General features: G+C 43.0%; 2 protein-coding genes across 3 annotated transcripts in view; one reads left to right on the forward strand and one right to left on the reverse strand.

The window, feature by feature from the left end:
- Positions 1 to 549: 549 nt before the first annotated feature.
- Positions 550 to 3,946, forward strand: slc25a51b (solute carrier family 25 member 51b). The gene is made up of 2 exons (XM_089022390.1): positions 550 to 698; positions 1,914 to 3,946. The coding sequence occupies exon 2, from the start codon at positions 1,977 to 1,979 to the stop codon at positions 2,895 to 2,897; it is 921 nt and encodes a 306-aa protein (XP_088878516.1). The 5' UTR covers positions 550 to 698; positions 1,914 to 1,976; the 3' UTR covers positions 2,898 to 3,946.
- A 116-nt stretch (positions 3,947 to 4,062) lies between these two features.
- The window catches only part of frmpd1b (FERM and PDZ domain containing 1b), a 32,163-nt gene continuing 20,441 nt past the window's right edge, over positions 4,063 to 15,784 (reverse strand). The window contains exons 9-17 of one of the 2 annotated variants that reach the window (XM_089022365.1): positions 14,690 to 14,815; positions 14,446 to 14,565; positions 13,927 to 14,060; positions 13,113 to 13,239; positions 12,774 to 12,866; positions 12,331 to 12,513; positions 11,885 to 12,032; positions 10,511 to 11,458; positions 4,063 to 9,840 (exon numbers count right to left, since the gene is read on the reverse strand). In XM_089022365.1, coding sequence (XP_088878491.1) covers positions 7,397 to 9,840; positions 10,511 to 11,458; positions 11,885 to 12,032; positions 12,331 to 12,513; positions 12,774 to 12,866; positions 13,113 to 13,239; positions 13,927 to 14,060; positions 14,446 to 14,565; positions 14,690 to 14,815 — 4,323 coding nt within the window. In that variant the 3' untranslated portion in view covers positions 4,063 to 7,396. Of the gene's footprint in view, positions 9,841 to 10,510; positions 11,459 to 11,830; positions 12,033 to 12,330; positions 12,514 to 12,773; positions 12,867 to 13,112; positions 13,240 to 13,926; positions 14,061 to 14,445; positions 14,566 to 14,689; positions 14,816 to 15,784 lie in introns of both variants that reach the window. The other variant, XM_089022357.1, reaches the window with a different exon arrangement.

The following is a 15,784-nucleotide window of genomic DNA, read 5'->3' on the forward strand; positions in this document are numbered from 1 at the left end:
GTAAACCAATATAACTATGCGAATGTAACCAAAATACGAAATAACATACTTTACAACATGTCACATATACTGGTTTGTTGTCTTGTTATTGGAGATCAATGTAGCCGTATACGCCGACTTGTTCTTCTTCTTTTCCTTTCGGCTTTTCCCCTTAGGGGTCGCCACAGCGAATCAATGTCCTCCATCTATCCCGGTTTTGTGATAGATGGAGGCTTGATAGATACGCCGGCTTGTTGTACATACATTTAGTGACACCTAAGAGTAAAGTCCACACAATCAATGCAAGTTTGCAAATTTCTCTTCCAAATACAGTAAGCAGTAGTTTCTTGTTGGAGACGAGATTTCTTATTAAAACCTTATCACAACAAGATCAAAGCATCATATATCTTTTTTATGGAATCATAATAAGCATCATCATCAACAACACTAAAACCGTAGTAAGCATTGATGACTTCGTACTGACGAGCAAACAAACGTAAAACCTGACGACGTCTATTAGAGTTACATATTTACCCACTAGATGGCGAAAACGCTATCCAATAGTTATAGTGGTGGAATCAATTATGACAGAAGAAGTGGCGTGAGTTGCTGGGGCTGCAGACACGACCTCGACCATTGGCCTATTTCTTCTGCAGGGAAGTAGGCTGGATGCCCCCCACCTATCGGTGGGACGGAATAGCAAGTGGCCCACTCGACAGGTAAGTTTCGGAACGTGGGGGTTCTCCCATTGTCTTGACGTTCAATGTCCGTCTGCTGTCCACTACAACCTGTCATCATGATGCGGCTTGACCATTTTGAGGCTGTCAAGTTAGCCACCTGGCATGCTAAACTGACATACCGTGATTGTATCTTACATTATATTATATAATTATTAACGTTGTTAGTTGGTTTGTGCAAGATTTAAATCGCCAAGATAGTTGATTTGACAAGCGAACGCCTTTAGCTCCGTAGCAGTGACTGAATTTAACCCCCCCCCCCCCCCGGTTGTACATTTTCAACATACATTCACATTCTCGCTTTTACTATTGCACGTCTTACGACTATTTGCTTTTACCGAGCTTTTCTTTTTGTTTTACGACGATTTGCTTTGCGGAGCTTTTCTTTTTGTTCAAAATCGAAAACTGGCGTAACTGGACAAAGTGCAAGGAAGCAGAGGGCGTATTCGACCGAAGACATTTAGGTAGAGGAGGGCTTAGTTTAGCGTCAGCGTGACTTGAGTATGCACAATAATGCTAGATTTTTTTGTCTTTATTAGATTTGCACAGTAAGCGTTCCACCGCGACTTTGTGAACTATGTCGTGTATGTGACGCGTATTTGTTCGTTGTCTCAAATATAGATTGAGTAACGGTCTGACCCCTATGATATGTCTGGTGTGTGGAAACTTACTATCCATATTTGTTCATAAATGTATTGGCATTTAATATAATGGATGAGAGGGTTTACCCCAGATAACTTGCTGCGCCTGTTGTTGATAGAGAAGCCCACCACCGCCCAATCAAGTTTTTATGTAATAAAAAATAATATGAATAGTTATCATAATAATTTAGTATTAATAGCAATAATTGCACAAATAAAGGAGAAAAAAACATTAAAAGTCGAACGAAAGTTCAAAGTGTTTATTATTGTTATAAGCCGTTTATGAAAAAAGACTATACCGTATGTCTTACCAAGAAGCACACCCTTGAAGTATGACGTCAACAAACAATAAATAATAATAATAATAAATTTCATTTATGAGCACCTTTCAAAACTCTGAAGAAAATCCATTTACAAGTAATCACATCAATTAATTTCACTTGAGTTGTGTCGTAGTGTAAAAAAATGTGAAGGGTTTTAGTCATTTTTTAGTCAATATGGCATAATTGTTCACATTTTTCAGACCGGCAACAAAACATTGTCTGTGCCATGGCAGGTGTTTAATGAGGAGAGCGGGTCTAATGTGATTCTCAAGGAGCGGTGAGTCTTCCTTGCCATCATGGACTCTCCATCAGCCCAGACTCGCCCACCACCGGCCTCCTTGACCAAAGGAGGTCACCCCTTGCTTTCCACTGGACCGCTGAGCGCCATTCTGGGATCTCAAGGAAAGCATTACGTCTGCGGTTCCATCGCTGCTTTCACCAACATCATGGTGACCTTTCCCATCCAGAAGGTTCTCTTTCGCCAACAGCTACACGGCGTCCTAGCGGTCGAGGCGGTCCGGCAGCTCCAGAAGGACGGTCTCCGAAACCTTTACAGGGGGCTGCTCCCACCGCTGCTCCAGAAGACCACCACCGTGGCTATCATGTTTGGCTTGTACCAAGATTTCTCCCGAGTTCTTCTTGAGAACGCCGAGGGCAGTGGTGTGCCGGAGTTGGTCACGCGAAGTTTTGCCGCTGCGCTGGCGGGGACAGCGGAGGCCGTCTTGGCGCCCTTTGAGCGTGTGCAGACGCTCCTCCAGGACCACCGACACCATGGACGCTTCAACAACACGGCCCACACCTTTAGGACACTTCTGACGGAGTACGGTTTCCGGGAGTGCTACCGTGGCCTCGTGCCCATATTACTCCGCAATGGCCCGAGTAATGTGCTCTTTTTTGGGTTGCGAGGACCCATAAAGGAACAGCTCCCCGAAGCCACTAGCCGGGCCGGTCACCTCGTTAACGATTTTGTATGCGGTGGAGTTCTCGGGGCGGCGCTCGGTATCATGTTCTACCCGTTAAACGTGATCAAGTCGCGGGCTCAGTCTCGAGTGGGCGGAGCCTTCCAGCCATGTGGGCAGGTGTTGCTCACGGTGTGGCGGGAGCGAGGTGGAAGCGTGGCCATGCTCTTTCGGGGGGCCCACCTCAATTACCACCGCTCACTACTTTCCTGGGGTATCATCAACGCCACCTACGAGCTGCTGCTGAAGCTCATATGAGTGTAAGAGAAGAAAATTGTGCGGCCAATGTTGTCAGAGGGAGGATGACGATGTACGAACAAATTGAGATGCGGCGTGAGGATTTTTACAGAGAGATGATGTCAAACTTTGTGGGCGTCGGATAACATACTGTGGGAGCCGACCATATACTAGCATGACTTTGTGTAACTGTATCATTGTTTCAAATGTACACAAGGGTCCAATGCAAAAAAAGTCTCGCTTTCCACTTTGTGCAAAACTTCCACCTTTTATTTTATTTTTTGTTGTTTTGTTTACAGTGCCAAGCAGAAGCTATTTAAGGAGTTTTGTACATTGTGGGACCTGATCTTTGTTGGCATGTTTGAGAAAAATCACTAGTCTGTCCACATCCCCAAATTCTCACAAGGAATTGTTATCAAGGGGAATAAATGGATTGGACTTTAATTTATTTCACCTGAAAGGTCACTGCAGCCACATTCACCTTGACCAGGAAAGAGTAAGCCTCAGAACTATATTAAGTGTCCATCCTGTCAGTCCATTTAATTGGCGTCTTTTCAACCCACCATTATTATGCCCGTGCGCTACTGCTGCATTTGTATTTATTACAAGCAAAGTATTTAATGAGCTCAAAAACGACGTATTGTTTGTGTGTGTGTGTATCACTGACATATTGGGCTCTGCATTCACTCCAACACATGTCCTTCCTCATACCACGCTTGCGCTCCTCTGCTGTCTGTAACATCTGTTGACATAATGGGCTCACATTTCACACTCGAGTAGCTACAGCCACTCCGCATGCAGCCGTCCCTGACCGCCTGGAGACGCGTCCAGGCGGCGCTGTTTGGACGCAGAGAACCATAATGGCGGCAGAGGAGAAAATGTTCAGTGGCACAAAAAACTCAAGCTGCCATGTAAATGGACCACTTGCCCTATTTCTTAACTGTTTCATTTTCAACAGTCGACAAAGTGTTGCCTTTTATATGGTTGGGCTTTATGAATAGCAATGCTTTTACCCTAAAGCACATATGGCTTAAGCCGTTCCTCACAACCAAATAAAATGTTCGTCAGTCCGAATGTTCTTGTATCGTTTCTGTAGACTACATCGAGTCATTCGTTCACTTCATTATCCATCCGTTTTCCAAGCCACACAAGGGGGTGTGTTGGACTTTATTCTTGCATTCTTTGGGCGTTACCAGAACAACCTGATCTGGTTGCCAGCCAATCGCTAGGCACACCATGACAAACAACTATTCACACTCTCAATCACTGAAGGGACATCAACCCACCCCACCAGTCTATTAAAATTAATCGTTGCCATAACATAATCGGAACTATCAAAACAAACAAACCCCCACAATACACCATGAAAGCAAAACCCTTTGATGAGAAATTGTGCACCTGATTATCAAATATTTTAAATGCCAAAACAATACAATTGAAAATAATTTTTGCCAAAACCAGAATAAGCAGTTGGGGAAAATAAATACATTGAGCCACATGTAAAGCTTTTGGAAAACCTGCACTCTTTAAGTCTGTGTAAGCTCTCAGTCGTACAGGAGTGGTCCATCGATGAAAAGGTTTACTCAGACGTCAGCTGTACTTCTTTGAAGGTGTCAGACGTTTCGCTTCTCATCCAAGAGGCTTTATCTGAGAACTAAAATTTGCTGGTAGCTCTGGCCCTTTTTATATATCCCTACTCCCCCCAACCTTAAAGCAGGGGCCTATCACAGCAGAGGTCTGGCACCGCCACCTCTGGACATTTGGGATATACAGTGATCCCTCGCTACTTCGCGGTTCACTTATCGCGGATTTTTTTTCAGGGGAAAACACTTTTTTTTAATTAATGGCATGCAAATGTGCAAACAAAGTAAAAGAAACAACATTGCAAACAAAGCAGAATAAAATCAAACACATTGGCTTTGACAGTTCTCTATTCTCAAAAAAAAAGAGAGTGGCAACAACTACCGATAACAATGTTCTCTCGGAGAAAGACTCCTTCAGTAGAAAAAGACGCTACAGCGCAGCGGAGTCAGGACTAATATGTGCAGCAGCAAAATATTGTTTTACAACACCGTTCTTTAAACTATTAAAAAAAGAGGTTTTATGTTTTTTTTGTTTCATTCTGCAGTATGTACAGTTTTGAATTGTAAAAAAGTTTTTTTTTTGGACTACATTGTAGTTCGCGGATTTCACCTGTCGCGGGCTATTTTTGGAATGTATCTCCCGCGATAAACGAGGGTTCACTGTATATATAGCTACCAGCAAATTTTAATTCTCTGACAACACCTGTTGGATGAGAAGCGAAACATCCGACACCTTCAAAGAAGTACAGATGACGGCTGAAGAAACCTTTTCATCGCTGCACTCTTTAACCCACACAAATATGTTTTCATATCTAGTAGACGTACCTTAGCATTCAATGTCATGACAACAAACACGCGTTTTATTTTGTTTCCAGAAATCAGAATCGCATTCTACCGAGAAGGTTTTTTTAGACGTGCCTTGCTTATAGATTTTCTAGATTACTTAATCAAGAAGTCAGACAGAGTCAGACGATCAGATTAAGGGCAATCTAGTTGGGGTTGGAAGGACTGAGCCGTCGTGGTTACAAAGCCTCTCTGCACAAGTGTTTTTTTTTTTTCATTTGGATGAAATTAAAAGATCGGTGCTTTAAGGGCGGGTAGGCTACAATGTTCTCAATCGCCTTGCTGCCCAGTGAAATAAAACGTGCAGTTGACATTTCCCCGACCACAATATCATACCAATCGCACAATAAAAAATGTGAATGAATATCTCTATGACAGCACTATTTCATAAAAAAGGGAGACATTGGACAACAATGTTTAGATATGAATCAAAAATATGAAAGGTCAACTTTGTCATTTATTCCCAAACACGTATCTTGGTACATCTGCATAATTGTGGGTACATAAACATGAATGCGGGATGAAGTGCACAACTCTAACCCTGAAGGAGAACAAACGATGAGGTGGCACAGGCACCGGCAGGGTTTTATTCTCAGGCTTGTTAAATGCAACAGCAGTTCGACCTCCAGATGTTGGGTTGCAACTGGAGGCTTCGAACAAGGTTTGGTGACTGTTTCAACATGAACTGTCAGCTACTTGTAAGACTACGTCTTCACCAATGTTGTCTCTCTTTTTCACATTTGTATGAGCAGACGTTGTGCTCTAGTTTTCTGTGTGGTGTAAACAGGCAGTTTAATTTACTATAACGCTGACAACTCAGAGATTTCAGTATTGAGGCTTTATATTGACAAATTGGAATGCCATGCAACTTAGCCAAATGTTGCAAGTAGCAGTATTCTCCAGAATAGAGACACCGGCCAACATTTCCCCAAAAAAGAAAGCACCCATTATAGTCCAGACAAACAAAATGCAGATTTTGTTGTTTTCAGTGTTGGCACATCAAGACGGAAAGGCGGTGGAGAGATGAGGCATTTGCATAGCCATAAAAACCAAAGGAATTACATTGACAATAAGACATGTGGAGATAAAATGTTACACTTTGGATCTCAGTTTACAGCACATGGTGTAATCAGAAAGGAAAACATTTGGGAGACAATTGTGGATCGGTGTTTTAAGACTTTGGATCATTGCTACATCAAAACAGCGTCAACAGTCACTTTTCTGACTTGCCAAAATATTTCACCATAAAGACGTTCCCATGATTTACGCCACGGTCCTTATTCTCACATTTCCAGAAAATATATATGCTGTCTATATATATATACATGCTGTCCTTTGGATGAAAACTACGTTGTCATACTGCATAATGTTTGAAAGGTGGATGTGTTTCAAAGATGCTCAGTAAGGACAGAGGAAAGTGAAGAAAAACACTTAACTTAAGGTTATGAACCTTATAAAAAGGTGCAATCTGTAACAGTCAGAAGTGCTGTCCCTGATTTGTAATGGTGCCGTCTAATCCCAAATTTTTTGTATTATGTTGGTGAAACAAAATCTTTAAAAAGTTACAAGACTGCGCAGACAAGTTGGTTCCATTAGTGAATTTATGATTGTTCGTATTATAATTTAAAAAGAGACAATTTACAGATTACACCTTGTAGGGTAAATGATACAAAATTAATGTACAGTAATACTGTCTTAAATATTAGGTAACAAAAATCCAGTGACATCCATAATTGTATTTTATTTTTTTAACCATCAGAGACCTGAATCTCACAGACCACGGTGCAAATACTGTAAAAAATAAATACATAAATACACAAATGGGCAATTCATCCTCACATACATACACAGGTTGTAATAAAATAAGAGAAATATAAGAGTTATAAAACTCATATGTACAAATGCATAGTCCATACGCATCCACAAAGAGGCCAGGCAAAGTTTCCCCTGCTCATTTCAGGTTTTGTGGGCATTGTGTTTTCACGTAGATATGTGTGGTCTGTATGTGCATGGCACTTACTGTACAATAACAAAGGGCCCTACAACCTCTGGTACTCAAAATTCAGTGTTTTAACAGTACGAGGGGGAAGAAGGTTAAAAGTTGAGAGGTACACCACTGGCAGTGTCAGAGGAGACTAATGTGGGTGTCCGGAAGAGCTGTGTGAGCGCAAACACAGACGAGATGAGTACGGTGCAGCGTTTGGCGAGAAGCCTGACGCCATCACCCTCTCCTTGGCTCTGTCCAAAGCTATTAAGTCCAACACTTTTTCCCCCGGCACCAGTTCCAGCTGTCTCCACAGCCCCAACAAATTCTCGGTACAGAGCCACAATCTCTTTCAACTTGTCCATGGGCTCTCGGCTGTCATCGCCCAAGCTTGCGTTTTGGCAGCTCTCACAGTCGGAGCACGGACTGGTTCGCATGCATGCTGCCGATAGCTGAACCAACGCACCGAAGCCGTTCGATAAAGAGCGTAGGGCCTCATCAGGAGCCCAACCTACACGTGTGGCTCGCTGACACCCGGATGCCAATCGTCGAGCTTCTGCTTGAAGAAGACTCCTCTCAGCCTCTGTCATGCTGCTGGGACTGCATCCCGTACATGTTTGTGTCGCATTGCCTTCGCTTCCATTGTGATTGGGGTCGGGCGTCGCACCATCTTGCTTTGACAGGAGGTCTGTTTGCATCTGTTCGGATATTGCCTTTTCCAAGACTACTAAAAGCTGATCTATATCTTGTCGCAGGGATGCGAAGCCTCCTTTCATGGCACCATAGTTCTTGTTGGTAAGGGAATGAAGGGGACCTCGGAGTGAGGTTGTCGGCGACACCGGACATGAAACTAAGGGACTGAGTTCAGAGGAGGCTGTGGAGAAAGTAGAAAGGGGACGAGGGTTGTCTCTCAGTAGTGACAGGAGATTGGGATTTGGAGTGGGTGCGGTGGGCGAAGGGACAGGAGGAGGTCGTGTTGTTTTGGGACGCGTGCGGCGGGAGAACTCATAGACGGTAAGCTCCTCGTCAAAGCTGATGCCATCCTCGTTGTCGCCACTGAAACAGTTGGCATAAACAGTACGGCAACCACAAGTCTCCCTCTGCTGCGGAGGGGTGCCGTCTCCAATAGAAGATGTTGGTGAATCGCCCCCAACCTGCATGTTGGATATGCCTCCCATCCCCACACCGGAGTGGGTTCGTGATTGGGGTTGTTCTGATGAAACATTGTGTCCGTTGTTGATTGTAAAATTGAGATTTGGATGTGAGCCATTTGTCCCATTAACCTTTCTCAAGTATGAACTTACTTCTTTTGCCTCCTTAATGGTCGCTATGACAACCTCCGCTCCATCTTCTAAAATGTTCCCTCTCCCTGCTGATTTTGAGGTCACCGTTTCTTTATCCTTCATAGGGGTCTTGTTGGTATCAGACAGGCCACTAGCTACTGACAAACCTGACCCAAACCCAGATGTATCCCCATTGATTGAGCTGGTAGATGGGTAGTCCAGAGTCCCTAAAATCTCTTGTGAGCGTGTCATGTACCAGGGAAGCGCCTGAATCTTCCCTCGAAGAGCAGAGGCAGAGAGTCTGCCTCCAAGGCTATAAGAACTACTTCGAAGGTCTGAGCCAGACCCAGATCTTTGCTCTTCCCTACTTTCATGGCCAATAACCGCTTTTGAGGTGTTTGCGGTGAGGTAGGTGGCAATAGATGCGTCAGCATTTTTGGGTGACAGGCTCTCGTGGCTCACGGAGACTCTTCTTGGTCCCGACTGGATACTGCCATTGTGGCTGCTCCAAGGGTTAATACCATTTGATGGGCTTGTGCTGTCTTTAAAGATGCTTTTGTTTGGGTCTGTTGGAGAGACTGGAGAGCTAGCAATTAATGAAGAGGAAGTGGGTTTTGGTGGGACTGGTGGGGGAGCAGATAACTTTGAACCTGAATTTGAGCGAGGGATGAGAGGAGCACTTTGTGGGGTTTTCGTTGTGCTATGACTTTTTGTCACTTCAGAAAGGTCCTTTTTGTCAGGAATGTATGTTTTCTCCTTGGAAACATGTTGTCCATTCCCTTTGAGCCTATTTGCCTGTTCCTCCCTTGTTTGCAGTGCCGTGACTGGTAACGATTGTTTGTTGCATCGCACGGCAGTTATGAGTGGTGTCGACAGAGGCAACCCTCCCGTACCATGTGTAACTGATTTGAACTCCATAGTGTCCGGCTCCATTTCCAGGAGGTCAGAAGATAGACGTCCACAGGCATCCCCGTTGCAATGGGCATACGATTTCCCATGCTTGGGAGACTTGGGAGGAATAATATGAGGTTTGGGAGGCAGCTGGGGTTTAGGTGCCAATGGGGGCTTAATCTTAATTTCAGGTTTCTCTGGAGGATACGCTTTATTGGGTGTATTTGTGGGATGTTTATGCTCCTCTGCGTCTTTCTTTATTTTAGAAAGTTGCACTCTGTTGACGAGAGGTGATGATGGCTCATTTCCCATAGCTGCTGGAAGAGAATTCCATGTTCCACTCAAACCATTAGCATTCCGACGATCTGCAAGCTCTACATCTGCAAAAGAGAAGCAATTTTTATTGAAAAGTAACAATCATTAGACTGTATATCCACCTACTTCGGACAATTTCATAAACTGCAAGTGACTGTTGCATTTTTCTTTTTGTGGAGACACGGCACAACAACAGTGTCACAGACAGCGCTATTCAGTCTCTTTGGGCTGCTGCCTTCAGAGAGGTGATTGCAGAGTCTCCGTGCTGGTACCAACAGGCTCAGGCGCAGTTTCTTCCACCAGGTGGTCAGGAGACTCAACTCCCTCTCTGCTCTACCCACACTTCCCTCCCTCTGCCCTACCTCCGCTTCCTGTCACGGACTATGACCCTCCCCTCAGCATCTGACATCCACATATTGCACAATGCACTACCTCACTCTAACCAACAGTCATAAGTGCCATTGTTTAGATTGTTTAGATGTAGATATCTTTTATACAGTGCAGTTTGCTATTTTTATATTTAGCTGAGTGTGTTTTAATGCACAGCATGTTTGCACTGAGGATTGAGGAAAGAAGTTGCATCTGTAATATATGTTATCCATTTGACAATAAAGATGGCCTTGACTTTGACCGTATATCTTTTCCAGTCACATTTTGACAAAGGTCCATCAAAATGTGGAATCTTCCATTTGTAAAAAAAATCAAGAAGTTATGACAAACAAGCCATGAACAAACCTGATAGATCTGGAACTGGAGGAGTGAATCGTTCCTGTGCATCAAAGAACTCCTCCTCAGACTCTGACACATTCTCTTTGACCAACAGAGCTGTTTTAGGGGTTGAAAAAGATTCCTGGAAAAGAGACTCTTCATCCTTGGAGAGGCGCTGCTCAACCTGTCCTCCTTTATGACCTGGTATGGAGCTGGTTCGTATTGGTACTTTGGGAGGAGTCTTCTTCTTCCTTTTAATGGGGGCTCTCTCGAAAGGTGTGCTGTCAATCATCCTTAAATCTCTTGAACTCGGGATCTTGGAAATGCGTCTTAGTACCTCCCTTCCCCGGTCTTCCTCCTCCTCTTCCTCTTCCTCATCATCACTAGTGGCCCCTGATGGGCTTGAGAGGAAATCAGCTTTAGAGAGTTCAGAAAAACAAAGACAAGAGTTGTCACTAACTTGATAATTAAGATTGGTCGGTCTTGAAGGGCCTTGGAGGCGTTTTGGTCCCAGAAGGTAGGGTTGATGAACATCCAAATTTTGGGGATTCTCTCTTGATGTTTCAAGATTAGGGCGAGCTCTAACTGTGGCACCGCTTTCCTCTAGCGCAGCGCTCAACGAACTGCTCGACAAGCTGGAAAAGCTGCTGGTCACCCTTAGATCTGTGTGGTACCAAGCGGTCTCTGGATTCAGTTCCTCAGCCATCTCTTTACACAGACCGCTTCCTGAAGCACCTTGTTCCTCTTCACCCTCGTATTCCTTACCTTCTGTTGTCACTATGATCTTCACTTCCTGTTTGCCTTTTGACTCCTCCCTCTCTTGTCTCTCTTCTTCTTTCCTCTTTTCTCCCTCCTCCCTCCGTCTTTCCTCCCAGTCTTGACTTGCTGGGCCATGGTGTTTGTAATCCCGAGAATCCATTGGATCATCCTCATCTGTTGTTTCATCTGAGTCACTGCAGCAGCGAGACACATAACCTAACATGAAAAAAATATATTAGAAAAAAGCTGTGTCAACTCCTCACTCCATACCAATGAGTGGCTCTTCCGTATGTACCATTACTTGGTGGCAAACAGCAACATGTGGTAGAAATATGTGGGTCATTCCATAATTGAAAAACACATTTGTCTCCACCATTCTACCATCGCCGTTTTACTTTTTATACCTGCACCATATTTTAATTAGCAAGTGCTGTATTTGGTTCAGTTTTCGCTGGACCGCTTTGATTCACACAGCATGTGCCGGATTCTGTATTTTCTGGATGGGTTATTCAAAATTAATTCTGGAATAACCCACATATCGAAATTGTCAAAGTCGGAGAGTGATTACTTAAAACAGTTTTTGCTCACTTGATAGGGATTCATAGCACAGGCCCTCTACTACATCGAACTTTCCACACACACCTTCTTCAGCAGACATGCGGTGCACCCTGACTTTGGGGCGCCCCATTCGGAAGACATTGAGACTCGGATCCACCAGGAGTTTGCAGTAGCCTCCCAGTAGACATGCTAGGTCTTTGGCTGCCAGAGAGTCCATCAGTAAGGCAAACGGCTGAGAAATGGAGGGCATTGCAGGAGATGGTTTAAAGTGGAAATGATTTAAGCCAGGGGGTGAGGGATAAAAAGGCAATGGGGTGGGACAAAGGGGGAGAGAGTCACATTTGAGTCCGGTGAATTAAGCTTATGGCGGTCATACACACTCCCTCAGGCTACATGGCTGTGACGGGCGGCATGCTTGACCTATATTAACTCAAGCATCAATTGTCTAATCTGTGTCAGCACAAAAGTGCCTTAATTTGAATGAAAATAAAGCAAAGATCTTAGTGTCCATGTGCAAATAACTTGCATACCTTCATGTCGTACAGAGAGATGCGCAGTAGACTGACTTTGTCCGATTCAGAAAGCAACTCCACGCGGCTGATGCTGCTGAACTCGACCATTGTAGAGATTACATTGAGTTTGTGATTGATGATTTGACTCATACCATACTTGGATCCAACCAATAGGCTGATCAAGACCTCTCTTTCTTGAAGCTGAGGGATGATGAGAGAGAAAATACAATTAGCTTATACAAACTTTAACAAATACAGTATTCATATACACTGAGAAGGTAAACAAAAAGGAGATGCAAAGTTCCCCAGCTACTTTACAGAACAGCGTCATCATCATCTCAAATTTTGTGTGTCTGTGTGTTGAACTAAGGTGTTTGAAAAGTTGACTGTATTATCTCTGCTAATTTCCATTAGCCTGTCTGTGTCCTTTTAGACAAATACTGTATTTTCTACACCCTTACCATCATTGTGGCTGAATAGGATCTTCCCCCATAAGAAACAAGCTCTCCCAGTTGCGTGAGGTAGGCCAGACGAGCCTGGGAAGCAGATATCACCTAAAACAACAGAAATGTGAGGATAGAGGAACAAAAGAACGGTGGATGAGAACACAGACTGCCAGAGAAAAAATGTCATCCACTCCTTTTACAAAATCAACTGCAAAGCAGATTCCATAATGTACCCTGACTACTCAGGTTTTCAGTCCATATATCAGTTTAAAACCACTGGGGGATTTGCTTTCATCAAACCCTACAACTTTTTACACAGCGCTGTATACTCGGGCGCCTCGGTCAAACTTGTACCTTTTGGCGAGGCTCTAGCAGAGACTGAATTTTTTTGAGGTGGTAGCTGATGGCTTTCCTCAGGTCCTTCTCCCTCATGTTGCTCAGCAGCGTGGGAGAAATGAAGCTGTCAAGGCCAAACTCCTTCCTGTCATCATACAGAGGAAGAAATGATAAGCACAACAAGTATAGGATTTTAATGTATCTTTTCAACACACTACTGAAATATATTGTTCAATCCATCACTTGCTAACGATCAAAACAGAGCATCGTTCTCCATTTGGGTCTATTTTAATCGTTTTAGTGTTCATGATGTAGTGGCCTATTGGGTTATGTACTGCTCAGAAATTTGTTTGAAGACATTTCCTGGAGGAATCACAGCTGGTATTCAAAGAGTTCATCATACTGTTCACACCAAGACCGAACAATTTGTAAACACCACAAGGCTTCAGACAGGATTGTCTCAGAGGGAAGTGGCTAGCAACTGCTGAATAAAGAGTGTCATTAACAGGTTGTGCAACAAACATGAAGAGTCACAAAAAGGCAAGAATAAGTGGAGGTTCTTGAAAAACGCATTGCTAGATTTTTGGATCAAACATCTGTTTTGAATTTTGCTGCCGGGCTCCTTATTAGAGAATGTCTATTTGTGCAAAAATGGAATCAACGGAAAAGTGTAATCAAACTTTTAGAGGACAAAATGAGTGATAGTGCAATTTAGGTTTATGCTGGTATTTCACCCAAGATCTCAATATACCCACATTTTTTTGTGTCTCGTAAATGATTTTGGAGTGTGTTCTATTAAAGTGAACCATATTCCCTGCACATCAATACTCACGTAATGGCTTTGATGGAGGTCCTGGTCAGTCCGCAACTATGCAGTCTCTCGTGCATGTGCAGGGCAGCAAGGCGGAGTGCAGTGTTACACTTCATTTCTACAGCAAAGCGCTCCTGAAGTACATCGCCAACACTCTGGAACCACAAATTGATGACGTCAGTGTAATAAGGGCACATACAGTAAGTGCAATGTAATGTTTTTGCTTGCAAGGTGAAAAAAAAAACACTTTGGGTACAGGCGTATAAATATTATCCTTGTACATACTGTAAAAGCAACATTTGGATCTCGATATATCACTTCGAATGACACATACAATCATTTTGAGAGGCAGACTCAGCAAAAATATAACAGGAACTCCTCTTAATCATTAATACCACAACATCTAATTCACAATATTTCATCAAAATGTATTGTAAATCGAGGTATTATATCAGCAATGTACTGACAAATAGCCAATAAAAAACTGATCCTAAATTAGTGTTTTGACAACGTGCCAAGCAGTAGCTGCTCATCTCTAACCTGTAAAAACAGGTACTCAAATGCAAAGGTGTCCTCCTGCTGCATGTCCGCGGGATCTCTGGGAATGAAGCACACCCGAAACAGACATCTGTAATCATGGGAATCTTTTTTTTGCACCACCTGATGAAGACATGAGACAACAGTGGAAACGTTTAGGTAAGTTCCGAAAGTCAAAACAACAACAAAAAAAAAACACCATATGCGTTTGATTTGTTTGAAAGGGAGTCGGGGATTGGGGTCTTGCCTTCTGTATAAATTCATCTTCATGCAGCAGCAGTAGTTTGGTGATGCTGTACTGTTGCTCGAGCACCAGGGCAAAGTATTCGATAGCCCGGATGGATAGTTTATCCTTCAGAGTCAGAACAATATCCTGGAATAATGAAAAAAAAAGTGAGACCCCCTTTAACAAATATTTTTCACTCCAGTCTGCTGGTGGCAGAGCAAATTGTCTCTTCCTGTGGTAAGGAAAACAAGCAATAAAACACAAAACCCGCGGTGAACAAAATTGTGTGTTTTTTAACTACTTGCACACAAAACAACTGCAATACATCAGTTATTCTCATATCAACCTTGTACACTGGAACATGCACTCCCTTTTTCATCCTTCGGAAGCCATCCCATTCATTGCTTTTTACTAACACATTATTGGAGTGCAGCTGACAATCGATCCACCTTCGAACATCATGTCATGCAATGTGAATCTTACAAAATACAGTCCTCCAACGTCAGGCTTCTTGAAACAAAAATCAATTTCAAGGCATTGGGACTGTAAGATTTTGAGTGGGCTTTATTTCAAACAAGTAAGGCATATAGCAATTGAATATCAGCAATATAGCTTATGAATCAGTGTTATTTTGTTTTATGAGTACAATCCTTTGTAATACTACGGTTCACTTATCTCCGCCCCAAAATATGCCTTTTTTCCCCAATGCTTTAAAATTAGCAAAAATGTCAGTAGCGCATGTGTAGGTAGAGATTTGAAGGCTTAAACTAACAAACAAATGTTTTCAGCTCAACTCAACTGTATTTATAGAGCAATTTCTAACAGCCATTGCTGCATACAAAGTGCTGCACATGGATCAGCTATCATATACAAGCAATAAATCAGTCACGAAAACAGTAAAAGCAACAGGGAGTAAAACGAAAACCAAGTCTGAGTCATGCTGAGTGAAAGGCCAATTTTCATTTGCATTACAATATTGCTACCTATTCTCTATAGGTTTTATGCTTTGCATTTGCATCCATATAAAATTAAAGTGTGCTCAATGCGTATTTTAAGGCTCAATGTATATGTTAAAAAATAAACATAAATAAAAACTTGTTACATGGTCTTGATATT

The sequence above is a fragment of the Hippocampus bargibanti genome, linkage group LG02 (assembly GCF_051943395.1).
Source record: "Hippocampus bargibanti isolate YZ-2025 linkage group LG02, ASM5194339v1, whole genome shotgun sequence".
Classification (NCBI taxonomy): Eukaryota; Metazoa; Chordata; class Actinopteri; order Syngnathiformes; family Syngnathidae; genus Hippocampus; species Hippocampus bargibanti.

Bases quoted from the DNA above. Each gene is read 5' to 3' on its own strand.
- slc25a51b (XM_089022390.1), top strand. From the start codon at position 1,977: ATGGACTCTCCATCAGCCCAGACTCGCCCACCACCGGCCTCCTTGACC.